Below are 27,984 nucleotides of genomic sequence, written 5' to 3'. Positions count from 1 at the left end.
ATTTCAAACGATATAGTATTTATGTAAAAAAACCAGCAAGGCATATTTGTTGAAAGTACATATACAGCAGAAGCATTAAATATTTTTTTTTAAAGATTTTATTTATTTATTTGACAGAGGGAGAGAGACAGCCAGCAAGAGAGGGAATACAAGCAGGGGGAGTGGGAGAGGAAGAAGCAGGCTCCCAGTGTAGGAGCCTGATGTGGGGCTCGATCCCAGAAAGCCGGGATCACGCCCTGAGCCAAAGGCAGACACTTAACGACTGAGCCACCCAGGCGCCCCACATTAAATATTTTTTAAAGATCCAGGAGGGTGCGCTTCCAATTGCTAATAAAGTTATCTCTGGAAGATGGTGGGGGGCATCAATGAGAAGAGGATCTTGGGTAAAGGGGAAACTTAGCCTTATTTGTAATGTTTTACTTTTTTAAAAAAGGAGAATGTATTCATGTATTATTTACAATGTTAATATTTAATTTAAAAAGATACCTGTGGGAGGGGGTGGGAAAAGTAGGAGGTCTACATTGAATATGTCTCTCCTGCTCATTATAGTATACTGGGACAGAAAACACACTGGTTAAAAAAAAAAATGGGCGGGGCGCCTGGGTGGCTCAGTTGTTAAGCGTCTGCCTTTGGCTCAGGGCGGTGATCCTGGAGCTGGGATTGAGCCCCACGTCAGGCTCTTCCGCTGGGAGCCTGCTTCTTCCTCTCCCACTCCCCCTGCTTATGTTCCCTCTCTCGCTGGCTGTCTCTGTCAACTAAATAAATAAAATCTTAAAAAAAAAATGGACATGAAGAGCATATCTAACAAAAGAAAGAAAATGACAAATAATTGTTAAAATCACATTACCTCATACTTCCTGAGCCATTGCTCTAAATCATTCCTATGGAATGTAACTGGTTAGAACCCATTTCAACCAACCCCAGGGACCTGTCCAAATTATCTTGTCAAACTGGAATCTTGTATTCAAATACTGCTCTAAACACATGAACACGTGTTCATTGGGGCAAGAAGCACTTGGGTGGTGGGCCTTGTGTCACGACAAAACACACGGAGAGCTGCATGGTCGTGGATGCAGGGGCTACGGGCAGGGACTCCACGGCCAGGATGAGTGGGGTCCAAGACCAGCTCTGGCCCTTACTAACTGTTTATCACCTTTGGTGAGTTCTTTAACCTCTCTGTCCTTGGTTTTCTCATCCGTATAATAGGGGTAGCGAAAATACCTGCCTCACGGGCTAATACTAAGAATGAAATTAGTCATGTAAAGAAAGCCCACAGAGTCATGACCAGCCTGGAGACTCTGGACAGGGAAGCTGACAGCTCAGCAGATAGGCCCGCAGGAACATCACCACGAGAGGAAGTATCTGGAGATGCCCACTCCGTCTGCGGGCAGAGGTTTCTTGCTGTGCCCGGCTGATATGGGCTTCACCTTCATCCCATAGCTCAGCCTGATTCCAGGCAGGAGAGGCAGGTGGCAGTGTCAAGGGTTTCCTAGATAAAGCTCTCCACCTCCAAGGAGTGATTGCCAACCTTACCAACACGCCGTCCTCCCAGCAGCACTGTTAGGAAAACAAGTAATTATTGGCTGCTGTTTTCCCTTGCTCTTGGAAGGAGGCATCTTTCAGATTCTTGGTGGATCACAGGGGGATTCCAGGGGAGCCCTGTGGGGATTCCAGTAGCTCTTGGGAATTCCATAGCTGGCTTCCCTCCTACCCCCCTTCCCCGCCCCGGGAGCTGGCTCCCACTTTAACTACTGCCTTTCATCTAGCCCCTGTGGCCAGAGGGTGAACTCCAGCTTCCTCTCTCTCCCGATTTCTCCTCTGCCAGGCCCTGCTGTTGGTGGGGTTTGGGGGGGCGGGGGTGCTGAGGGTATCTGTTCTCCAGGGAAGGTTGGGAGGGGAGGACCTGGTGAAATGTTACTTCGAGGCCACCTCAGGATGGAATCCTGGGGTTCCTTAGTACCCCACTAGTAAACCCTTCTTGTGCAGTTTCCCCACCCCTGTGGTTTTAGGAATAACCCTGTACACAGGGGCCTTGCAGGTCCAGAATAGATGGAGAGAGGTGGATGGGGAGAGGTGGTGGACTTGGGGCAGGGTACAGAGGGGGACAGCCTCACACATGTGTGTATAAAGGGAAGTGAGAGGAGGGAGCTTGGGCTCTGGTGGAGCCTGCCATCAGGAGAACTTTCCATCCAGGCAAAGCCTAAAGATACAAAGAGAGGAGAGGAGCTTCTCTGACTCTGAAGCAGCCCAGACTTGGGGATACTCCCCTGCTGCAGGTGCGCCTGGGAAACTGATCTTTCCCTGTGCAGATGAGTAGTCCGTCTGTGAACACCTTTTCTCTACCTGCGTGCATTTGTAAGGGGTGTTCTTAGGACGTGGTCAATAGGTGACCCAGGCACACGGCCCCCGGGGATCTCATGGACACTGGCCCTCTTGGATGAGGCCCTCACTTGTGACTGCGCCACGAAGCCAGGAGCCATTTCTGCCTGTTGCTGACTGTTCGTCCTCTCCCTGTGCCAGGGTGGGATTTTCACACAGTGGGGAAGCTCCTTTGTAGACACGGGGAGAATTGTAAGAAAAGCTGGAATGTCCTCTGGGTATTAAATCTTGGCATTGTTTCCTTGTCTGTAACTTTCGGCGTGAAGTCTTGCGAGTATGGATGGATGGAGAACATTCAGGAGGCTGCCTGCTCCCCCAGTAATGGTCCTGTAGGGCTGATGAAAACGTCTCTTTCAAGGAGAGAAATCAGTTGGGTGCAAATACCACAATACGAGAGGTACATGCTTGCCAACCAGTGTTAACCATGTCTGCTGGGGAATCAAGGGTGGAATTGTGAGTTTTATAACCAGAAAGCCCTTAGAGATCACCGACCAGAATGATACCTATCTGGTGCTCATGCTGCCGCTTTCCAGCCTTGTGCCCACAGCAGACATCATTAATTGATCGTGGCATGTTCCCATCCTACACCCAGGGCAGACATCACGCATCGATCATCCCAGAATCCTTCTAAAAAAACAAAACCAAGTACCTTCAGGGAGAGACTACCTGTCATTTGGCAAAGGCACCATGAGTGAAAACTCTTGGCTACCCTCTGCTACAGTCCTTTTCCTTTATTTGACAGATGAGGAAGTGAGGCCTCAGCAGGGGAAGTGACTTTTCCAAATTACAAGGCCATTAAGTGACAGCAGGACTAGAACTCAGGCACCCTAGCCTCTGGTTCATACGAGTCTGGAATTCTGGCCTCCCATCCAGGAGGCCTCTTCCAGTTTTTGGCCAAGGAGGGCAGGAATGCCCTGTTGCATCACCGAGAAATCTCCTGGTGGGAGAGGAGTCATTCACCCTCCCCAGGAGAAGATGCCCCCGCAGAGAGTAGAAGACTTCTCTCGAGCTCCCGAAAGGTCAGACAGCAGGTCCTTCACAGAATCGGCTGCTTCCTGGAGCTCAGCCCCCATGTCCTGCCCACCTCCACCCACTTCTCTCGGATAATAAACCCCAGCTCTGCCAGGGCAGCATGTGAGTCAGGCCACACCACCTGCATGACTGCTTGGAGCTGCGTGCCCTGTTTTCCCGGCATCAGGTGTCATGTCAGGGTGTGTTTGGGTGGGGGAGGCCCTGGAGTGCAGCTGCTGCCTGTCACCTCCTTCCTCCTCTGGCCTCAGGCCCAAAGGTCTGACCTGGAAAACTCAGCTCTGCCCCCACCGGGCCCCCAGATACCCCCTTTGGATAAGCATCAGGAAAGTTGGCTGGAAGTTGGGTGGGGGACAGTGTCCCCTTCCAAACTGGAAAATGAAGGGGAGGAAGATCTTTGGTGGTGGCCAGGTGAGTGTGGTGTGAGTGTGTATGTGTGTGTATGTGTGTGTATGTGCTCTCTGAAGCCTTCAGCTAGGACCAAGTCACTCCCTTCCCCCGGGAGAGAATTTCAAGGCAATCAGGGCACCTTTGGAGGAGTGCCAGCTCCATGCCTGGCACTGCGCTTGGTACTGGGGACCCCGCAGGGAAAAAGTCAGAGTCGTCCTGGGCAGAAAAGCCAGGCCCACGGCCTTGGCCTTGGTGGGAGCCACCAGCTGGTGGAAGAGTCAGGGCCGGGCAGAAGGCACAGCGTGAGTGAGCAACCCAAAGTGTACGCCTGTCAAGGCAGCTCCCGGATCCGGGCCTGGAGGTCTTGGCATACTTACACCCCCTCACCCCATAGCAACGGTTGGTTTTGGTTTTGACTCACATGGAACTAGGTAGGCATGTGGGACAGCCAAGCTGAGCGGCGGGAGCCTGAGTTATGGGCTTGAGGGAAGACCGTTTGTTCTCCACCCCCCACCCCAGTGGTGAACTGCCACTAGCTGGGTGACCCAGAGGTGCCAGCTGCAGGGACCCCCCTCATCAGCTCCCTGCCACCTGACTGGTCCTCAGCCCCCAAGTGATTTTAGGGGCTGTGATTCCTGCATCTCAAGGACGTTCCCTCAGACCAGGCCGTTGTAAGAGTTGTTGGAGGATTGAGACTGTTTCCTGTATATCCCCGGTTTAGCTGGGGCTAAGGGAAAAGGGTTGTAGATTCCTCAGAAACCTCCACGGCTGGGGGACATTGATCTCTCCAAAAGAGGTTGTGGGATTCTTGATGCCAAATTCCCGGCTCTCCAAGTGGGGCAGTTTCCCGCGGTGAAGGAAAGCTCAGGTTTTGTTATCAGACAGACTTACAAAGGTGTGCACATGGGCCCCACCTCTTACCGGCCAGGTGACCCCGAACAGTTACCTGGCCTCCAAGACTCAGCCTTCTCAGCTATGGAATGGCTCTCAGTACAGAAGCAGCCTCAGAGCCGTGAGATTTCCAGGAGATAAGGCCCGGAAGGCCTTCCCCATCGAGCCTGGAGCAGCTACGGAAAACTGTCAGGATGGTGGTCATTCTTGATGTTGCGTCTGGTCCCCCTGGAGGAGGGCGGGGGCTCTGTGGACACCGTGTCTGTCCAACCTGGACTAGGGGGAACATTTTCCCAGCCATGAAAGGGTCTTGGGCACCCCGAAGCTGTGGTAAATGAATGCTGCCAGACTGGCCAGTTGATGGCCCCAAATGCCAGCCAGGGTTGAGCTCCATCTGCTAATGAGGGAGCATTTATCTGGTGCCCAGTAGAACACAGTGGCCAGTTCAGCCACACCAGAGTCTGAACTCCGTGCTGGCAGCGGGCTGGGGCGGAGGCTAGGAATGGGCAGGCGCAGGGGAGTCCCTAGGGCTAAATAGACCACATTCAGATATACGCTGTAAGGGAAAAAAAAAAAACAAGAGCAACAAACCAAACAGGAAGCAGGAGGCTGCTGTATGGGCTGGAGTTGAGAAGCTTGGTTCTGGCATGTGACAAGCGACCATTCTTCCCACTGGAACAGTGCTGGCTGGTCTCCTGAGGGCATCTGTGGTGAAGGCCAGCCCGTCTGGCTCCTCAAGGAGATGGGCTCCACTCTTCTTCTTGGAACTTGTGAGGAGGAACCCCCAGTGGGAAGGTGGAGGGAAACCCTCTATGTGTGCCCCTTGGGGTGCTGGGCCATGCCTGCTTCTCCGTCCATCCTACGGTGCAGTGGGGCAGGGACCGAGGCCGGGCAGACAAGGCCGAGAGATCTACCACACGTAGGGGGACTCAAAACTGAGATTCTGTCCATCAGTGTGTGTATTTTTTGTGCAGTTGGGACACTTTGGGCTAGTTTGGAACGCCTGGCTTTCTTGGCTATGTAGTCGAGAACCAAGGGGGGAAGGTAGAGCTGCAGAACCACCCTCTCTGCAAGTGGGGGGGCAGGACTCAGACTGGGCAGTCTGGCTCTGGAATCCACATGCTGAACCCCTTCTGTCCATTGCCGCTTGTCACTTGGATGTGGCCCCTACGTGGGCCAGAGCACTGCAGAGCCCACCAAGGAGGCATGGCGCCTTGGAGAGAGATGGCTCCTTGCCCACCCTTGCCAGGAAGGCTTCGGCTACAGAGCAGGTGGGGTTGGGCTGCCCGTTGGAGGGGGTGCTGCCCTGACCCTCTGCCCAGGCTGGGGAGGAAGGCTTTGGGCTGAGCAGAGAAAGAAAAGGTGTCAGTTTCTGTGCATATGCTCATTTTCTTTTCTCTGCTCTTGAGTCTTGGATTCTTGCTGCGGTATTCTCTCTCCATCTCTCTCTTTTCCCAGTTTCTCTATTTATCTCTCTCTATCTCTCCAAGGGTCCCTGAGTCTGAGCCTGTCTCTTGGCATGGCTCTGTTCATCCCTGTAGCCTTTCCCAGGACTCTTTTCTGGAGGCATTTTCTCTCGCTGTGGTAGGTCTTTGTCAGTCGGAGTCTCTCTTGTTCCCATCTCCCCCTCCATGTTGCTGTCACATTGTGAGCAGGATTCTGGGAGAAGGGCAGGGCGGGACCTGACTCTGGTCTGCAATGAGCGAGGGGCGTGACAAGTCTGCAGCCTTGAAGGTAAAAGTCTGTGGGGGGAGGGAGGCTGCCCTCCTTCTCGGAGGAGTGTGCGGCATCAGGCATCGGCCTCATAATTAACCTTTTCAAAGGCATTCCTTTTGGTATCAGGTGACAGTCTGGGCACCTGGTGGGAGGCTGCCCTACCTCCAAAGGGCACCCCTGATGGCCAGCCTTTGGCTCTTCTCCCTCCCAGAAGAGACATGACTGCAGTCTCCCTTCCCTGGGCCGGCTGTGCCCGGGTCCCATGGCTGCAGGGGGCTGGCAGTACTCTCAGCCCTCACCCCGGCTGCCCTAGAGAGTGGAGTCCTGGGTTCTTGTGGGTAGGGCTGGGGACATGGCAGGCAGGAGCCTCAGGCTGGCTCTTCCCCTTCTCTGGCTAGACAGAGGGTCCCCTGGGTCTCATCGGTCTGTTCCATCACCTAATCCCTCCCCACCCCATGCTAGCTGTTCCTCTAAGGCCGCACCTGCCCCAATGCTATCCCCGCTAGAAATAGCTGGGCGGGATAGGGAGCCACCTTTGTAGGGTCAAGCTGGTCCCCAAAATACCTCACCAGCTGTCGGTGATCTGGGTAAGGTAGAGCACTGGCCTAGGCTTGGGGCAGGGCTCTGCTCTCCTTTGGACCTCTTCTCTTAGTGAGGGGCTGCCCTCTGGTCCAAGTCTCTGTCATCACCTAGGGGTGGGTGAGGGGTAAGCACCTGTCGTGGGCAAGTCACTGGGTTCAGGGTGGGGCTGTCCATGAGCTAGCCCATTGGCTGCCCTGTGAAGCATCTCCACTTACAAGCCACACGTACGCTAGCCCCTCAGCACGTGTGAACCCAGGCGCCTATCTAGACCCCTCCCCACATTCTCCCCCCACACCCCTCTCCTTCCTTCTTCCTCCTCTCTTTCTCTGCCCCACCTTCCCCCCTGCACCGTCTCTCAGCCCCCCAGCCAAGCCCTCCTGATTCCTCACCTGCATCCCCGGCGCTCTTACCATGGACTCCGGGCTCTCGCCTGGCCCTTCCAGCTGCTTCTCTGCATTGCAGCCAGTCAGCTTTTCTGTCCTGTTGTTTATTTTTAGTTATGACATGGTTTAATCCTACAGAAAATAATATAACCTCTCAGTGGACCTACCTCCCAGATTTAATACACACTCAAGTGTTACTGCATTTGCCCGAAACTTTTTTTACATTGAGGTATAATGGACCTCAGATACTTTCTAAAAGAGACACAGACGGTGGTGCAGATAGAGGAGGTGCTGGTGAGTGCTGGACTCCCTTCCTCCTGTCTGGGTTCTGTCCACTGAGGTGGGTCCAGCAGAAAGGTAAACTGAGAAGGGGGTGCAGGCAGGGGGAGCTCAGCAGGAACAAAGGCGTGGAGGCAGGGCTGCCTCGGGCATGGGTGAAGGTCAGGGAAAGTCCTGCTTCTTGGAGGGGGAGCCCGAGAGGGAGGTGGGCCAGCGCACAGGCGCCCGGCAGTGCTCCAGCCGCCGGTCCCTTCTCTCCTGGCACTTGCCCTCCTTCTGCACCTGCGCTGGGTGGGCAGCGGCCACGTGTGTGAGGTGTGCCGGAGGAAGGCATCACCTGGACGAGCAGCCGACGGCTGGGGGACCCCGCGCTCTGCGGGGACATTTTCCTCTTGCGTTTCCTGGCTCCCGGCAGGAGTGGGGCTCTCCCCACGGGGAAGCCTGGTTACACGGAGCCGGCCACAGAGCCGGGGAAGCCCGAGGCCGGCCTGGGCAGCTTGCCTCGCTGCGTGGGCTGCTTTACCAGTTGTCATTTTTGCTTTGGGGGTTTTTCTTTTTCCATCTGCGCTCCACCTTGTCCTTCCCTTCCGCAAATGTGAAGGGACACCAGGAAGCCCTTGACCTGAGGAGAAGTGCCAAGAAAAGACTCCTGTGGGCTGAGTGGGCAACCCCAGTGACCGGGGAGGAAGCTGTCAGGACAGAGGATGCAGCGTCAGCCCGTGAGGTCGGGTCAGGGTACTCGGACTGCCTGGCCTAGCTATTCGGAGTGCCCGAATTGCCAAAGGGATTCAAACCCAGCTGGGATCACCCCAAACCTGGCCAGTCATGGCCCATTTCCAACCTAACAGCAAGTCAGTACATCCCATATGACCTCCCTCAAAATGCAGCTGGGCTCTGCCCCCCTTCCTCTTTGTCTGTTGTGTCCCCACGCTGGTCCAGTCCTGTCACCTCTGCGCAGGACACCTGGGCAACTGAGCTGGCCTCCTCAGGGGTCTTCCCACTAAGCAGAGTGATCCTTTAAAATCATAAATCAGATCACATCACACCCCTGTTTAGAACCTTCTGGAAGTCCCCCTTTCTTTTGGGAATGAACTCCCAAATTCTTACCCTGCCCCCAGGCCCTGGGGGGGTGGGCCCCTGCCCCCATCTGTGCTTCCAGACTTATCCCCTGCATCCTCCTTTGCTGGCTCTAACGCACTGCTCAACCGCTTGCTCCTGGGATACCAACCACGGTGCTGCCTCAGGGCCTTTGCCATTGCTGTTCCCTCTGCCCAGAGACTCTTCCCCCAGATTTTCAAGCAGCTGACTCCTGGGCGCTCCGGCCTCAACTCACATGACATCTCCTAGAAAGGCCTTCCTTCACCACTTCCTCAGAGAACCTGCCAGCCCTGTCACATTGTCCCGTTTTATTGTCTTCAAGACACTTACCACAATCCGTCATTATCCTGTTTGACTCATTGTCTACTCATTTACTATCTCTTCCCCACTACAATGTGTGCTGTGTTTTCCCAGGACCCACCTTGCCTGCTCCTTAGCTTGTTTTCCCAGGACCCAGAACAGTGCCTGACACATAGCAGGTGCTCAGGAAATGGTTGTTGAATAAATACGGGAATGCATGGCCAGCCGGTGCTGAGTGTAGGGAATGGGGTGCCAGACCTGCACCCCCCTTTAAAGGCAAGTTCTACAGTTTAGCTGCTGTTCCTCCTCCTCCTGTGTGCCCCTCTTTGCGGATAGGCGGGACTTGCTCCAGGAACACTGCTAAAGATTAGCTGGGATCCTTATAGCAAAGGACAGCCAGGCTTTCCAGTTCTAATGTGCCCACGAACTACTTAGATGTGGTTAAAATGCAGATTGATTCTGTAGGTCTACCTGGGGCTGGGGATTTTGCATTTCCACCAAGCTCTCGGGTGATGATAGGATTAGTCTCAGATCACACCTTGAGTAGTGAGGGTGTAGGGTGCTGGAAGGATACATTGGAAGTCCTTCTCTTTCTTTTTCTTCCTTCTGTCCAAATGTGATCTTTCTCCCATATGGTCTCAGGCTTTGCGACCACGTGGGAATTTGGCCTGGCCAACTGGGGCTCTGTCTGAGGAATGCTGTTCCAGCACTTCCCAGAAGCTGCCGGGGTGGTGTAGGCTGCCTCAGAGGTGGGGGGGTGTTCCTGTCATTGGAAATGTTCCTGTGAGCTTGAATGGTCATGTGTCAGAGGTGTAGATGACCGTGGGGGTAGAAGGAGGCCCTTCCCTGCAGCTCAGCTTTGTCTCGGTGTGCCTTCTACAAACTTGTGGAACCAGGATCTCAAGTTGGGGCTCATTCACCTGTGGTGACTTTTACAGGTCAGCTGTCAAGTCCCCAATCCCCACCCTTATTGGGCCACCCTTCCTTGGTGCTTGGCATTCTAAATGCTGTATGTGTGATTTGGTGGATAGGGTAGGGGGAGCGGGGTGATGGCTTGGCTTCGGGAATAGTTCAGTCACGTAGGGGATGTGATACTTGACTTGATTGGATTGGTGGTGGGCCGGGGCGGGGGGCATTTTATATAAAGTCTTCCCTCTTTCAGTTTGGTTCATCAGACTATGACTGAGCTCCTTTGTATTAGTCAGGACAGGTTAATACCGTGTAACAAACTCTCAGTGACTTGTTATAATAGAGATTTTTTTCCTGCTCACGTCATAGACCCAAACTGGTTCCTGGAGGGCTGTGCTCCAGGTTGTCATTCAGGGACCCAGATTCTTCCATCTGGGGACTCCACCCGCCATGGATCTCTGTATCCAGTCAGCAGGAGAAGGAAGAGAGAATGTGGAAGATTGTAAAGAGATGTTAGAGGTCATCTGGAGGAGGTGTACATCATCCCTGCTTATATTCCATTGGTCAGAATTCAGTCACATGACTATATCTCCCAGCAAGGGAGGCTGGAAAATGTAGTCTTGTTGTGTGCCCAGCTATGGGTCAGATGCTGTGGTGGAAAGTGAGCATATCAAGGCACAGATGTTGTTTACAAGAATTGTACAACTTTTGAAAGGAGGCAGGTATATAAACAAATAATCATAATATAGTGGTAAGTACAGTTCTAGAAATATGACCAAACTACAGAAGCAATGTAGAGGAGGGAGTAAATGAGGGATAAACCTGTGCAAAGGCCTCAGAGATGTTGAGAGCAAGAGATCACAGGTGGGTGCAACATTCTATGCAAAGGCACAGAACAGCATGAATGGGGACTGGCCTCTAATGTCCAGGGAGGATTGCAGGCAGGCCGTGCAGTGTGTGGGGATGTGCAGAGGTAGCAGGACATGTGACTGGAGAGGTCAGTGGAGCAGAGGTCATGAATAGGCTTGTGTTCCTGGGAGACAGAGGGCCCACAAAGGTCAAGAAGCCAGAGATAAAACCATTGGAGGGGAGCAGATAGCAGCAGTGTTGGAGATGGTGCAACTTAGCACTTATTCCACTGGAACTGTCAAAAGAGTTTCACATGTTTCTCTTGCTTAGGCTGTGAAGTTTCTAATGGAGGAGGAAGTTGGGGATGTGGGTAGGTGACCTCCCCAAGTCACCGGGTGTAGAGTGAGCCTGGCCAGGACTTCCTGGGCCTGCCTGGCTTTTGCTGGGTCCACTTGACAGCCCAGCGTCTTGCTGGGGCTTCCAGTACCTTTAAAGAAGCTTCTAGCACCCTTCCTGAGTTTTAGGTTGGCTCACCCAATGTTGGTGGTGACCAAGAGCACTCCCAAGCACAGGAGAGGCAAGCTCTTGGGAAGCCGGGTTCCATATTGCCCAGGGCAAGGCCTTGTCAAAGAGCTGGACTCTGCCCAGCGACCCCAGCCTTCCTCTTTACCCTATTCTTTTGGTTTTGTCTTTTGAACAAGACTTTATGGGTGTGGGGAAAGATGAGGGTGGGTCTGGAAGTACCCTGAACCATTTGTATTCCAACAAAATGGGGGAAGGGGATGGAGGAAGGGAAAGGACATTGGATTGTCAATTAGAAGCATCCACTTGGCGTATCTCCAAGAGAGAACTGCGTCAAGGGAGCGTGTTGGGGACTAACTCTAGAATCTCACTGCCTAGAACAGTGGCCTGGGTCTGGGACCAAGGTCTGCCTTGGTCTCATCTCTGCCAAGAACATGCTGTCTTTGTCCCAAACTTTGGCCAGAATTTGATCCCATGGTGGCTAGGAGGATACTTTGGGGACCACCATTCTGGGTCACTTAGAGGGATGATCAGAATAAAAAGAATTGACAAACACCGAGATTGGACGTGTGGTTCAGCCAGAAAGAGGATCAGTCAGAAGGTGGGAGTATGTTCTTTCTCCTTCTTCACCTTCTTTAGGGCCTCTCGCTTTGTAATGATCCTTGGCGGTGGGTGTGGGGGGAAGGGAGTGTTGGACAGCTTGGGAGCAGGGGAGGGGATAAGAAACTTCAGGAGGGTCTCTGGTGAGGCCAAGGGATAGATAGAGACCCCACCCCCACTGCAGGAGGGAACAGGGTGACCTCAGCCAGGGCCCTGCTGGAAAATACGCACACATACACACACACATACACACCCCCCAGTGTGGGCAGGCTCCTCTTAGGCTGGCCTCATCCTCTGTGGGGAGGTGGATTTCTTTGGCAGTCTGTCCCACACACAGATGTCTCTTTTACCACTGCTCCATCCCATGTACTGGCCAGATTTATCTTTCTAGAATCCACTTCCCCAGGGTGACTCCTGCTCAGATCTCCAGGGCTCCCTGCTGCCTGGGGGACGGAGTCCAAGCTCTTCCTCTGGGTCTCAGAAGACCCCTCAGCCCCGCCCCTCCCACTGCCCTGTACTTCCTGTCCCGGCCCTAGCACCTGGCTCCTCCAGCCCCGCATTTTCCTGGGGACCAGAGGAAAGACGGTGACAAGCAGCCAGGGGCTGACACCCTGGGGTCTTGGGGGGGGCGGGGGTAACCTCCAGCTCCACAGTAGGAAAGCATGCCTCAGGCTCAAGTCCAGGGGAAGCTCTATCCCTCCATCCTGAGGCGAGAGTCAGAGCTGACTGAATCCCACCCCTCTGACCCCTCCCTGGCAGCCCCCAGCTTTCCAGGTGCTCCGCTGCCCTATCATCACCCCCTTCCCTCTTCGCCGAGGGGAGCCTGTGATCTCATGTTGGGACAATGTGCAAGAGCCTTAAGTGGAGCCTGTGAAGTTCTTTCAGCCGGTGACAGGGCGGAATAGCCTAGTTGATCGCCCTGAGCCGCCTCCTGGAAGCAGAAAGGGCTGCGGGAGAGATAGGAAGGGAGCACCGGAGTCTCTTCACCTTGAAAAAGGTGACCCCATTCATCGAGCGCCTGCAGTGAGCCGAGTCCCATGCTCACCTGTGTTATCTCATTGAGTCCACACACCACCATGGGTGGGCTGTTCTTACTCACCCATGCTTTACAGACAAGAAAATTGGGTCCCAGAGGGGTTAAGTGACTTGGCCAAGGTCACCTAGCTAGGAAGAAATGATTTGGAATTCTGACTTCGGAGCTCAAGCATTCCGTCGCCAGCTAGAGTATTCATAATGGTAAAGCGGTACGGGGAGAGACGACTGTTTCTGATGGTCCCTCTGTGTCTGGCATGTGTTACAGCATTTTGCAGGTGTATTTTCCCTGTGTAACTTTGCTTCGGCCCATGAAGAGGAGAAAGGTGGACTTGACCCTATTTCATAGATGAGTAGACTGAGGCTCCGAGAAGTTAAGTAGGAATAATTGTGTTTGGCATTTGGCAGCACTTTCTCGTGTGTCTCATCTTTGGATCTTCACAACACCTATGGGGACAGGACAGTTACCTCTACCTAACTGCCCGAGTCGCCCTCAAGCCTCAGCAGGCTGGAACTGGAACCCTCCTCTCCTGACTCCCATCCAGTGGTCTTTCTCACAAGGCTATGGGTCAGCATTGTGTAGGGGGGATGTGGGTACGTGGGATGAGCTCACCGGGAAGTTTAAGGGGGAGACAGAGTAGCCACCAGTTTGGACACCTTCTAGACTCCAGGAGGTTTCCCCAGGCTAGTGCCGTCCTGCACATCCTTGCTTTCTTCCATCTGTGCGTGTCCTGCGTCAGGGGTTGGCTGTTGGCCCAGACCCCACCGCATGAATGGCCGATGTGGCCCCGGCAGTGCCCACGCACCTGGCGAGCTGCTGGAAGAGCCAGAGGCCTCCTCCCTGAGCCCAGCCCACGCACACCAGCTGGACAGCTCCCCTGGGGCCCCGAGATGCTCAGAGCCAGGCCAGTCTGTCCCCATGCTCTCCCGCTGCCTCCCTGACTCCCAGGGCTGTAGCTTTCCCTGGCACTGGGGACCCAGATCGGTGTCACGATGAGAGTGATAATACTAGCTACGGTGTTTGGGGCCCTGAGTCTGTACCAGACTCTGCCCAGCGCTTTACATACCTTGACTCCTCTTGCCCATTGCGTCAGGCAGGCTCTGTCACTGTCGTCATTTTACAGGGGTTGGGGGGGGTGAACTGATTTGCATCGGGATTGGACTGGCTATGCATCATTTGTTACTAGTATTCACATTTTCCAAAATGTCGTATAGGTACCGCTGTGAATTCAGGAAGAGATTTGGGGGTGTGGGGGTGTGAGCAAATGCTTTTATTTTTTCAGTTATTATTATTGTTTCAGTGTGTGTTGGTGTTAGGGGTTGAAGTGTTATGTGTCCCCCCAAATTCATATGTTATAGTCCTAATCCCCAGTACCTCAAATGTGGCCTTATTTGGAACTAGGGTTGTTGCAAATGTAAGCAGTTAAGATGAGGTCATGCTGCAGTAGGGTGGGCCCCTAAATCCAGTGACTGGTGTCCTCGTAAAAAGAAGAAATTTGGACCTAGACACGCACACAAGGAGGATACTGTGAGAAGATGAAGGCAGAGACTGAGCTGATACTTCTGCAAACCGAGGATCGACATTGCCAGCAAACCATCAGAAACGAGGGGAGAAGCATGGACACAGCCTTCAGATGGAGACAGCCCTGCCAGCATCTTGATCTCAGACTTCTAGCCTCCGGAGCTGAGACAGTACGTGTTTGCTGTTTCAGCCACCCCGTCTGGGGTACTTTGGGTACGTCGGCCCTCAGCTAATGCAGTTAGAACACACGCAGCACGTGACCATACACTTGTGACTTTACAGATATTGCTGCTTTGGATGTGACTTACGATAGGATGAATAATGGCCCCCAAAGATATCCATATCCTAATCCGCAGAACCTGTGACAGTTACCTTAAATGGTGAGAGGGACTCTGCAGATGGGATTAAGGATCTTAAGAAGGGGAGAATGTGGGGTGCCTGGGCGGCTCAGTCGGTTGAGCGTCCAACTGTTGGTTTCAGCTCAGGTCATGATCTCAGGGTCATGGGATCAAGCCCCATGTCGCACTCCGAGCTCAGTGGGAAGTCTGCTTGAGATTCTCTCCCTTTGCCCTTCACCCCACTCACTCTCTTCCTCTTTCTCAACTAAATAAAATATTTTTTTTAAAGATTTATTTATTTATTTATTTGACAGAGATAGAGACAGCTAGCGAGAGAGGGAACACAAGCAGGGGGAGTGGGAGAGGAAGAAGCAGGCTCATAGCAGAGGAGCCTGATGTGGGGCTGGAACCCATAACGCCGGGATCACACCCTGAGCCGAAGGCAGATGCTTAACCGCTGTGCCACCCAGGTGCCCCTCAACTAAATAAAATCTTAAAAAAAAAAAGGGGGGGAGAATATTCTAGATCATCCAGGTGGGCCCAGTATAATCACAGGAGTCCTTATCAGAGAGAGGCAGGAGAGCCAGAGAAGGAGCTGTGACAACAGAAGCGGAGTGTGGAGTGATGTGCTTTGAAGATGAAAGAAGGGGCCACAAGCCAAAGGATATAGGTGACCTCTAGACGCCATAGATGGCAAGGAAACGGAGTCTCCTCTGGGATCCTCGGAAGGAAACTGTGCTGCTGACACCTTGATTTTAGCCCTTGAAGACCCTTTTGGACCTTCTGACCTCTAGAACTCTAAGAATTGCAGTTCATGTTGTTTTAAGCCACTAAGTTGTGGTCATTTCTTACAGCAGGAATAGGAAACTAACATCCAACTTACATAAGCATTCAAACTTTTCCAAAAAGAAACCCAAAGGGAAACAATAGATAAATCATAGTAGTGGTGGTGTGGGTCCCCTGTGGGCAAGGGGCTTGTGCACATGCTGGGGGAGACCCTGTCTGTGCTGTCCCGCCTCCAAGGGAGAATTGCATAGCTTTGGGAAGCCCGGTGAGTGGGTCTTTACTCTTGCCTCAGTCACTCCCTTGCTGTGTCTTGTCGAGCAAGTTACCTAACTTCTCTGTGTACCTGTCTCCTCATCTATAAAACGCAGGGCAAATCCTACCTACCTTGTGGGTGGACCATGGTAATTGCTCTGTAGTTGAATTCTTGTTGACTCTCACAACAGCCTGGAGAGGCGGGCAGGGGACGATCAGTTCAGTGATTTTTTTGAGCACACAGTTCCTGCTAGTCACTTGCCCCTGTGTGCTGGTCATGGTGGGGTAGAGGCCGGGCACTCATGAAACCCCCGGGTCTCCTTAGTCTTGAGATTTCAGCTCTGGGAGGACAGGAGTGATCCCAGTGCAGGGTTTGCAGAGTCAGACTCCAAGTCAAGGAATGTTTGCTTGAGAGTGTGCTCCAATGGCCTTTGTACACAGGATGCCGAGCCGGCGCCTTCTTGCGAGCTTACCTTGGAAACTGACTTGTGTGGGCTCCCCGGAGAGGCTGATGATTTGGTGCTCCCTGCAGAGTGGTGGGCTTTAAATACGTGTTTAGAATGTCTTCAGCATCTGTGGGAAGCTGGCTGGGGAGAGTGAAGGACTCCAGTGGCACGCCGAGCCTCCTCTGTTGTCCTGGGTTGTCTGTCTCAGACTCACCGCAAAGCCAAGAAGTCACCAGACCTGGCCGCTGTAGACAGCGGTTTGGTGAGTGTTATTTCCCAAGCAGGCACGTCTCACCTGTCACCCCGACCCCAGAGTCTCCAACTACCCGTGGCACGATCCTTGAGCTCTGGAAATGACATTCTCTCCATCACATCACGTTTCCAGTGATGCTTGTGGATGCCCAGTGCCCCGTGGAGTGGCACACCAGGCATCAGCCGTTACCCTGCTCTGTGCCAACTGTGTGGTCATCCCCGAGTCACTGGAATAAATGATCAGAGGCCTCCATCCTGAATCCCACTGCTTTCTCTGACATGTGGCAGCATTTCCTGGGATTCACGAACAAGTCCATTCACTCCAGTCTGACTGCCTCATCTAGAAACCCTGACCCTCCCACTGCCAAGCCTTTGTGTTTGCCTTCCTCCCTCTCCTTTCTGCAAGGCCTCTCTCTGCCATGTCCTCCTCTGAGAAGTCTGCTGTGTCACGCCAGCTGCACTGATCTCATCCTGCCCTGAACTCCCATTTTGCAGCTCTATACACCTCTCAGGGCGACACTCATCTACTAGGTAAATCCCTTGTGCCCTTGCGGCTCTCCCAGCGTCCAAACAGATCAGGGACCCTGCCTTAGACTCTGTGAGATGCACTTATGCAGTCATGGGACGTCACAGAGAAAGGCTAGACTGGGAAGGGTTTGAAGTAGTAAAGTTTTGCGCATTTTCCAGTAAATGGTCAAGGAAGACTTCTTTGACTTGTTAAGGACTTTGGAAGCTGGGTTGGGTCCCCTCTTGCAGTTGGGGTGTGCTGCAGTGCCCTGTGTCTTGGCTTCAGCATGGCGTGGGCCCATCCTTAGCAAACGAATGCATCCAGTGCATGGAATGCTCCTTGCTTGCCGGGGTGGATGGATCCGTGCTGCCTCCTGTCTCTCTCTCCCTGGCGGCTGCTTCAGGGATCTGTGAGGTGTCTATTCCCTGAAGGCTGCAGTGGTTTTGATAAGAGAGCCTCTGTGCCTCCTGCCTACCCACCGTCAACCTGACCTCATCCTGGGAACGTTCAGAGCCGCTGCCACGCCGCCGCCTCACGCCTGCGCTGCGCCTTTCTGTTTATAGAACAGGTCGGCCACAGCATCTTGTCTGGGCTCCCGTATCTGCCCCTGAGTTGCATCATCTTCCCCATTGCATAGATAAGGATAAGTGCCTTGCAAGGGTCACTCGGTCAGCTGGTGCAGTTTGGAGCCCAGGCTCCCATTCAAGGGCTCCGCTCACTGCTCTTTGCGCGGCTGCTCCTTGGCTGACAAGGAGAGAATTTCAGTGATTCATCTCTAGGTCATGTCCACGCTCTGCCGGTTGTCTATACCATCAAGCCATGAGATCTTATTGTCTCTCTTTTTTTATTATGGTGAAATATACATAACATACAACTTACCATTTTTAAAATTGTGATAAAATATGCACAACACGAAATTTACCATTTTAACCCTTCTAAGTGTACAGTGTATTGGCATTAACAACATCCACCATGGTGTGCAACCCTCGCCACCGCCCTTCTTCCGAGCTCTTTCATCCTTTGTTTTCCTTTAAGGCCTAGTGGGGGTTAAATTCTTTTTTTTTTTTTTTTAAGATTTGATTTATTTATTTAGAGAGTGTGAGATGGGGGAGGGGCAGAGAGGGACAGAGAGAATCTTGAGCAGACTCCATGCTCAGTGCGGAGCCCTACGTGGGGTTTGATCTCATGACCCTGAGATCATGACCTGAGCCAAAACCAAGAATCAGATTCTTAATTGACTGAGCCACCCAGGTCCCCCATTAATTTCTTTTTAATAACGGTGTTAGAAATTTCCAAAGTCCAGAGGTGTGGATCTCTTGAAAGTTCTCTTTGATTTTATATATAGTATCATAGTGGTTGTAAATACTGATGGTTTGATTTTTTCCTTCTGAGTCTCTCATTTCTTTTTCTTGTGTTAATGCCTTGGCAAGGACTTTGGCAAGTTATCATTAGTACAATAACGGATAGACATAGTCATAGTGGGCAACATCCTTGTTTTGTCCCAGAGTTTTCTTCCCTGGGGATTATTTTGGGTAGATAAACATTTTCAGATTAAGAAAGTGTAGTCCTACTGGGTGTTTACCCCAAAGGATACAGACGTAGTGAAGAGAAGGGTCATATGCACCCCAATGTTCATAGCTGCATTGTCCACAATAGCCAAATCATGGAAGGAGCCGAGATGCCCTTCAACAGATGACTGGATTAAGAAGCTGTGGTCCATATATACAATGGAATATTACTCAGCTATCAGAAAGAACGAATTCTCAACATTTGCTGCAACATGGACGGCACTGGAGGAGATAATGCTAAGTGAAATAAGTCAAGCAGAGAAAGACAATTATCATATGATTTCTCTCATCTATGGAACATAAGAACTAGGATGATCGGTAGGGGAAGAAAGGGATAAAGAAAAGGGGGGTAATCAGAAGGGGGAATGAAACATGAGAGACTATGGACTATGAGAAACAAACTGAAGACTTCAGAGGGGAGGGGGTGGGGGAATGGGATAGNGGGAATGGGATAGACTGGTGATGGGTAGTAAGGAGGGCACATATTGCATGGTGCACTGGGTGTTATACGCAACTAATGAAGCATCGAACTTTACATCGGAATCCGGGGATGTACTGTATGGTGATTAACATAATATAATTAAAAAAATCATTAAAAAAAATAAATGAGTGAGTTGGGGAAAAAAAAAAGAAAGTGTAGTCCTATTTCTTATTTGCTAAATTAAAAAAAATCATAAATGGATGTTGAGTTTTATCAAATACTTCATCTACCTATATGAGAATGATCATTTAGTTTTTATTCTTTATTTGATAATGTGGTAAATTATGTTAATAGATCTTCTGATTATGTGTTGTTCTTACATCTGGATGAATTTTAATAAGAATGTAACCCTAATTGGTAGAATTTCTGCATTCTTTCTTTCTTTCACTGAATTTATTCATTCAGACGGTGGTAGTTGAGAGACCATGGTTTGAAGCCAGAATACCTGGGTTTGAATCCCAGTTCCACACCTTGCTAGTTTGGACAAATTATTCAGTCTCTCTCTGTGTTGGTTTCTTTCTCTGGAAAATAATCCTACCTACTTTGGAGAGTTGATATGGGATTTAAATGAGATGGGCCATGTGCAAAAACTTAGCCCCCAGTACCTAACAGAGTTCTCAATAAACATTATTTTTACTGTCAAGCATTTATTGAGCACCTGCTTTATACCAGGACCTATGGTGGGTGCTGGGAACTCATAGTTAGGGTAATCACGTGACCCCATTAACCAGCACAGGCCAGGAAGTCCTGTTTTACCCCTGTTTTCCTGACATAATTGTTACTAGCACTCCCTTTGGCTCTCAAAATTTCTCAATTTGGATGATAAATTATTTGGTCACCAACTTATAGATGAAGAGATTTATGTAATGTGAGTGTGGAGGACCTGCTGGGTCATCCGCAACTGAGCTTCCCGAACATGGAGCAGAATTATGACTGTAGTCACTGTAGACGTTCTTCGGGGCCCTGTAGCTGTCACAAGCCTTTCCCGTCTTCTTTTTTGTGTTTTTGCCAATAAGAAATCTGCTGCCATCATTACCTTTGTTTCTCTGAATGTAATGTATATTTTTTTTCCTATGGCTGTTTTCGAGATTTCCTCTTTATTACTGATTTTGAGTCATCTGGTTATGATGTGAATTGGTGTGGTTTCTTTATGTTTCTTGTGTTTGAAGGTGATTGGGTTCTTGAGTCCAAAAAAGAAATCACAAAGGAAATTTTAAAATTTAGGAATGAATTTAATGAAAGATGTACAAGACCTCTGCATTGAAAACTATATTACATCACTGAATGAACTGAAAGATCTAAATACATGGAAAGATTTACCATATTCATGGATTAGAAGTGTCAATATTGTTAAGTAGCTATTCTCCCCTTAAGTTGATCTATAGAGTCCATGCAATTCCAATTTTAAAAATTCCAGGAGAGATTTAGTTATTTTATTTTGTAGAAATTAATCAATTTACTCTAAAATGTGTTTGAAAATGCAGAGAATCTAGAATGACCAAAACAATTTTGAAAAGAAGAAGTTTGATTTTAATACTTAACTAAAAACATATAGTAGTCAAGAAAGGATGGTGTTGGTGTCAGGATATATAAATCTGTCAATGGAACAGCATAGAGAATCCAGAAGTAGTAGACCCACACAGATATAGTTAATTGATTTTTGACAAAGGAGTTAATGTAATTCAATAGGAAAAAGGTAGTCTTTTCAACAAGTTTTTCTGGAAAGATAGGCTCTCTGTACTCCAAGAATTATAATGTATGAAGTTTGATATTAGATTTCATTTGAACAGAGAACCTCGCTGAACCTTCCCAAAAAAAGGATTTGCTAATAATTGTTTTAGAGGTGCTGTCCAGTTCCAAGTCTGTTGTTTTTATATCTTCATGTGGAAGTTCAGATTTGTGCCCAATTTTGAGAATCACTAGACACCAAGAGCGTCTAGTGCTACCCAGATGGGTAGCCAGCACTGGGCCTGGTGCTTTGGGGTGGGGGAACAGAAAGGAAACATGAAAGGAGATTACTTTTAGAATGGCTGTACAATGAGCTCTGTGGACTCTCTCCCCGGTGAAACAACCAAAAATGGTGAAAATCATTCTTTAAAAAATTGAAGTCTCTGGAAATTGTCCTAAATGGACAACTGAAATGGCCAATGGAGAAGTTCTACTTCTGCTGTATGCAGCCCACAACACAGGGTTCCCTTTCCCCCCAGCTCCCAGTCTAGGGCTACTGTAGTAATCATAACAATTATTGGATTTATGACATATATTAATGTAATATGTATAACAATAATAATACAAAAAAGAGGAAAAGAGATTACAGTTATATAGGATTAATATTTCTCTATCTCAAAAATTTGATAAATGGAATTAAGTTAGTATAAACCTAAAGTAGATTCTGATAAGGTAAGATATATATTCTGTAAGCCCTAGGGAGCCATGAGGAAATAACTAAAAAGTGTAATGAAAAAAATCATTAAAGGAATTAAGATATTACACAAAACAAAAGAGCTGTAATGGCTATATTGACATCAGACAAAATGGACTTTAAGACAAAAATAAATGGAGAGACATCCCATGTCCATGGACTAGAAGACTTAATATTGCTAAGATAGCAGCACTCTGCAAATCCATTTTCAGATTCTGCCCATGCATTCCTACCACATCCCAACTGGCTTCTTTAATTGACAAGCTGATCCCAAAACTCATATGAAAATTCAACGGACTGAAAATAGCCAAAATACTTCTGAAAAAGAAAAACAAAGCTAGAGGACTCACATTTCCTGATTTCAGAACTTAATACATCAAGAGAATAACAAGACAAGCCACAGACTGGGAAAAGATATTTGCAAAAATTTGATAAACGACTGTTATGCAAAATATACAAAGAATTCTTAAAACTCAACAAACAATAAGAATGAACAACTGGGTTGATGAATAGGCAGAGATCTGAACAGGCACCTCACCAAAGAAGATATATAGATGACATAAGCATATGAAAAGGTGCTCAACATTGTATGTCATTGGGGAATTGCAAATTAAAAGAGCAATGAGATACTACATCATTACCTCTTAGAATGGTGAAAATCCAAAACACAGACACCAAATGCTTGTGAGATTGTGCAACAACGGAAACTCTCATTCATTGGTGGTGGAAATGCAAAATGGTACAGCCACTTTGAAGACAGTCGGCAATTTTTTACAAAACTAAACATATTCTACAATTTAGCAGTTGCCCTCCTTGGTGTTTACCCAAATAAGTTGAAAACTTATGTCCCACACAAGGTGTCTTCTGGCTCAATCCCTTGAGTGAATGACTGTTGGTTTTGGCTCAGGTCATGATCTCATAGGTCTTAGGATGGAGCCCTGTGTTGGACTTCGCACTCAGCGGGGAGTCTGCTTGAGATTCTCTCCCTCTGCCCCTCCCCTTACCTCTCTCCCTCTCAAATAAATAAATCTAAAAAAAAGAAAGAAAGAAAGAAAGAAAGAAAGAAAGAAAGAAAGAAAGAAAGAAAGAAAGAAAACTTAGTCCACACAAAAGCCTGCACAGGGATGTTTGTGGCAACATTATTCATAATCACAAAACTTGGAAGCAACCAAGATGCCTTCAGTAGGTTAATAGATAAATAAACTGTGTAGTCCAGCAGTGGATATTACTCAGCACTAAGGCCCAAAACAAACCATCAAGCCATGAAAAGACTTGGAGGGAGCTGACGTGCATGTGAGAGAAGTGCAAGAAGCCAACCTGAAAGAGCTACGCACTGTGTGATCCCAACTGTATGACATTCTGGGAAGAGGGAAACTATGGAGACAGTAAAAAGATGAGTGGTTTCCAGGGGCTGGGGGGAAGGGGGTGAATAGGCAGAGCACAGAGGATTTTTAGGGCAGTGGAGCTAGTCTATATGATGGATGCTAATGGACACATGCCGTTATACATTTGTCCAAACCCGTAGAATGTACACCAAGAGCGAACCCTGATGTACACTGGACTCTGGGGGAGAATAATATATCCATGCTGTTTCGTCAGTTGTAACAATACACCATTCTGGTCTGGGACTGTGATGGTGAGGGGACCAGGGGGTGTGAGGTCAAGGGGCATATGAGAGCTCTCTTTACTTTCTGCTCAGTTTTGCTGTAAACCTAAAATGCTTCTAAAGAATGAAGTCTATTAAAGAGAAAACAACTTAGGACAAAGCTACAGAATTCAAGGCGGTGTGGTACAGCTGGAAGGATAGGCATAGAATTGAGAGGCCAGTTTATTGTGAACTGCTTTTCTACAAGGGGCACCAGAACCGTTCAAGGGGAAGTGTGCTTCCTCTTGGGCAATGAGACAAACTTGGACCCCAAAATCACAGAAGACTGTGTGAAGTACTGTAATGGGGCCTACAAACCAGGAGTGCTGTTAGAATTCCAAGTAAGGTGGTGGTGAGCTTCGGCTGGGTTGGTTGGAGACATGCGCCCCGGGCAGATGGCACTCAATAAGGCCATTGGTGGCGGAAGGGAAGGGGAAAGTCCATTTCAGGCCACAAATGATGGGAAATTTAAGGAAAGCCACATGTATTGTTATTTATTGTCCCTCTCTCTCTCTCTGGGATCTTGTGCTGTGTCCCCAACCTATAAGCCAGGGACTGGTACGCCCTCAGTCAGTAGAATGGACAAACCAGTTCTGAGGTTTCCCTTGATCCCTCCTGGTCCCCGGGCATACTGGGTAGCCTTGCCTCTTTTTGAGGGGAATGGCCGGGTTAGCGAACCCAGCTCTTGTAGTAATGTTCCCTTCGTTCCTGAGCTGGAAATGGTGACGAGGATTAAGGTTTGAGGGTTGCAGCCCCAAGGCGAGAGTGGCTGGGAACTCCACCCTCTCGGAAGGGTGAGGAGTCGGCCTCTTGGGTTACACATTTGCCCCAGCTGGGCTCGGGCCCACCCTTCTCTCTCCTCGGTGTTTATTGCTGCTGAGCCCTGCCCAGGCACAGCTGCCGACTCAGCTTTCTCTGGCTGGGCCGGCTCTTGGAACTGAGAGGCTCTGTATCTCTCACACTATCCACCCCTTAGATAAACAGCCCATGTCCTCCACACTCTGTGGAGTTCCGATGTGGCTGCGAAGGACTCCGTTAGCCAGATGCCTCTCTCTCTAAGAAGGACCCTGGCAATGGGCCCTGCTTTTCTTCCAGCTGAGTCAGGCCCTTGCTGGAGTGACAGGAGAATCCACTTCCTGCCTGAAAAGGTGGCCACAGCAGAGGACCGGCCGGGCAGGGCCTTCCTGCCTCTCCACCCATGCCCCCAGGCCTCGACAGGCCTCTGCACGAGGCAGCCCCCTCAACCAGGTGAGGGTTTTATCGCTCAAACCCAGCCCGGCAAACTGAACACCACCCAGGCCACAGAACCACTTTGTAGCCCGCCTGGCTTCCCGGGTCGGGGGGCATTTGGACTGTGTCTCACACATGGCCCCAGACGTTTATCCCATCGCCCGCCACTCTGCCATCCTGTGCCTGCCCCGAGACGCTGAACCACGCAGCTTAGCAAGTCCGCACACGAGTCAACTCAGTTGCGCTGCCTTTGCTTGGTGCTCTGGAGTCTGAGCCAGGGGATTTGGTTTCTTTGAAGGGTGACCTGTGGGCAGAGAAAATGTCTCCAGCGGCTGGTTAGTAGCACTCCCTTCTCCCATGGCGGTGGGCCTTGGGGATGTCAGGGAGGGCAGATGCTGAGGCCCTAAGGGCTCAGCCCTGCTGGCGGGATTAGGTGACAGGTGTGGCTGGACTCAGCCCCCAAGGGCAGGGGGTGAGGGTGGGAGTGGGGAGGTGGATAGGGGAGAGGAGCCGTGTAGGCCAGCTGGGTACTCATGGCTCTGGAGAGGACCCTTTGTCCCAGTACTCTCAGCGGATGGGCTTGTCTTGGCCTCAAGAGGGCCCAGAGGAAGCCAGAGCGGGGGAAGAAGAAAATCTGTTACAGAAGGAGGAGGTGGGAGGGAGACCAGCTGTAAAGTATCCTCCAACAGGCCTTTTGAGGGAAAATTCAAATCTGCGGGGCTATCAGATGACCCCTGACTTCCAGGAGACATGTGAACCCATGGAGGCAATTCTGACCGCTCTTCGGCAGGGAAGGCCCAGGGAATGTGACCGTCACTCTGCCAGGACAGTGCTGGCTTCAGCTCCTACAGGAAGCCTTCCCTGACCTCCTCCTTCAGCAGTTTCAGGGTTCTGTTCCTATGTCCTCACCGTTCCCTGTCACTCCAGAACTTGCTTGTCTGTCTCTAGCACCACAGCAAAACTTCACAAACTTCCACATGGGGCCCAGGAAACTGCATTTTTAACCAACACCGCCCCCCCGAAGACGATTCTGGCACGTGCAGACTTAAGACTACACTTTGAGAACCATCTTGTCCTAGAACAGCCTCCCTGACAAAAATATAATGTGAACCACATAGGTCATTTTAAATTTTTTAGTAGCCACTTAAAAACGTCAGAGAAAACAGGTGAAATTATTTTTGAAAGTACTTTTATGTAATCTGATCCAAAATGTTACCATTTCAATATACAATCAATACAAAATTTGTTGATGAGATGTTTCACATTTTTTTTGTACCGAGTCTTTGAGACCTTTACACTTCCAACACATCTCAGTTTGGACGGACTGCATTTCACGTGCTTGACAGCCACGTGTTGCTAGTGACTGTCGCATAGATGGAACAGCTCTAGAGCCGTGTGGCGTGTATGGTCCACGGGCCAGCAGTTCCAGCATTGCCTGGGAGCTTGGTGGAGATGCAGGTTCTCAGGCCCCTGCCTGGGCCTACTGAATCAGAACGTGCATTTTCACCCGTTGGCACGTTGAAGATGTGAAGCCCTGCTCTACGGTGAGATCGTGAGCTCCTTGCTGTAAAGACTGCGATTTAACTTATTCCTAGCATCTCCCGGAGGGCCTGGCATCTAGAAGGCACGCAGCAAATGTTTTTAGAGGAAAGAGATGAACTTGTGAATCCCGCCTGCCCCCTACTCACTCCTGTTGGCCCCTCATTCCCTGTGCACTGTTCGTGAGAATCTAGAATCTTGGGTCTGGAGAACGGTGTAGGAGGCAGAACGTAATTCCTTAAAGCCCCAACTTGTCTAAGTCCCACAGCTTGTAGGTCACAGCTGGTCACCCTCTTTCAGGACAAGAATGGTTGTTTTGTTTTGTGTTTTTTAAGATTTTTAAAATTCATTTGAGATAGGGAGAGAGCGTGCACACACGAGTGGGGAGGGGCAGAGGGAGAGAGAGAAGCAGACTCCCTGCTAAACAAGGAGCCGGATGCGGGGCTCGTTCCCAGGACCCCGAGATCATGGCCTGAGCCAAAGTCAGGCGCTTAACCAACTTAGCCACCCAGGTGCCCCGGGACAAGGGCGGTTTGATGAGGGCAGACCACTCCACCGCAGGGCACGTTGCTGGGCCTGGCTTCCTTCTCAGACATCTCTGTACTCTTCCTCAGAAATTCTATGGAGCCATTGCTCAGAGGCCCTAGGCCTGGCCTATACATGTTAGTTAGCCATTGATTTATTCTCAATCTTCTTCCAGAGAAGATTGAAGGCAGCTCTAAATATGCGTACATTCCAACAGAATGAAACAAAAATAGAAATCGTATTAAGGATGTGTGCATAGATGCTTGGACAGAGATGTTCACTCTAGCACTGTTATATAAAGCCAGAAACAACCTAACTATCCACAAGTAGGACAGTAGAGAAATAAACTATGGCCCAGCCGAACACTGACACTCCACGTCACCATTGGGGGTGCTAACGCGGAAGTATTCATCGGCATGGAAAATTGTTCATTACCTAGTGTAAGAGTGTTGATGAGCTCATTTTATTTACATGCATGGAAGAATGTCTGGAAAGGATATAGACCCCGAAAACATCCATGTCACTTTTTCCGGGGGAGGAATTATGAGTGATTCTTACTCTTCTTGTTCATCCACTGCTTCCATAATTTCTGGTTTTCCCCTCAGTGAATGTGAATTCTTAGGTAATACAGAAATGAGATGTACAAAACAGAGTAGGGGTGAGGAAAATGGGAAAAGGTGAAAATGGAAGTGCTATTCTGTATTGAATTTGTTTGAAAATATATTAATTAAAAAAAATATCCTGGGGCGCCTGGGTGGCTCAGTCGTTAAGCGTCTGCCTTCAGCTCAGGGCGTGATCCTGGAGTTCTGGGATCAAGCCCCACGTCAGGCTCTTCCGCTGGGAGCCTGCTTCTTTCTCTCCCACTCCCCTGCTTGTGTTCCCTCTCTCGCTGGCTGTCTCTCTCTCTGTCAAATGAATAAATAAAATCTTAAAAAAAAAATATCCTAAGTGCAAGTTTGTAGTGTTAGGGCCCAGTGGGTATATTTAGATGAAGCAGGCAGTTATTAAATGTTTGAAAGATGGACTTATAACATTAGGGTTTGAAAACTCATGAGCCAGCTCTTGTTAAATTTCAGTCTGTACTCAGGAAGTGAAAGTTAATAATGGAGCAGTCTCTGTCTTGTTTTGAATCGGATCTGACAATGACCCCCGCCCTTCACACGTGGACTCTAAATAGCCTGTGCGTGTTGGATAATGATTGTGCAAGAGAGAACCCTAAAATCATGTGTTAGAGCCGGGAGGGTGAGTTCATGGATGGGAATACGTGCAGGTGCACACACACCTGAGATCTAGCGCAGGACTGCTTTTCACCACCTCAGTGCTAGCGAGCACTTTGGTCCCAGCCTCCATCAGTAGACTCCTACTCGGTCTCCCTGCTTCCAGCCTATGGCCCATGCACGACCCTGGAGCTAAGCCGTCCTCCCTGTGATTTGGCCCCCGTCTTGGATCTCACTGCCTGCACCTCAGCCCCTGCTCGCTTTACTCCACAGCAGCCACACTGGCCTTTTCAG

At 50.0% G+C, this 27,984-nt stretch overlaps 1 protein-coding gene across 5 annotated transcripts in view; it reads left to right on the top strand.

The window, feature by feature from the left end:
- Positions 1–27,984, top strand: part of SH3PXD2A (SH3 and PX domains 2A) — a 232,944-nt gene that overhangs the window by 57,134 nt on the left and 147,826 nt on the right. Inside the window, exon 1 of one of the 5 annotated variants that reach the window (XM_034663216.1) lies at positions 3,665–3,819. The exons of 3 other annotated variants lie outside the window; for them this stretch is intronic. In XM_034663216.1, the coding sequence (XP_034519107.1) occupies positions 3,787–3,819 (33 nt within the window). In that variant the 5' untranslated portion in view covers positions 3,665–3,786. Of the gene's footprint in view, positions 1–3,664; positions 3,820–27,984 lie in introns of those variants that run through there. One more of the 5 variants, XM_019809500.2, reaches the window with a different exon arrangement.

This window comes from Ailuropoda melanoleuca, chromosome 6 (genome assembly GCF_002007445.2).
Source record: "Ailuropoda melanoleuca isolate Jingjing chromosome 6, ASM200744v2, whole genome shotgun sequence".
NCBI lineage: Eukaryota > Metazoa > Chordata > Mammalia > Carnivora > Ursidae > Ailuropoda > Ailuropoda melanoleuca.
Note: the sequence above shows the minus strand (reverse complement) of the source record. Positions and strands in the feature narration are given on the sequence as shown.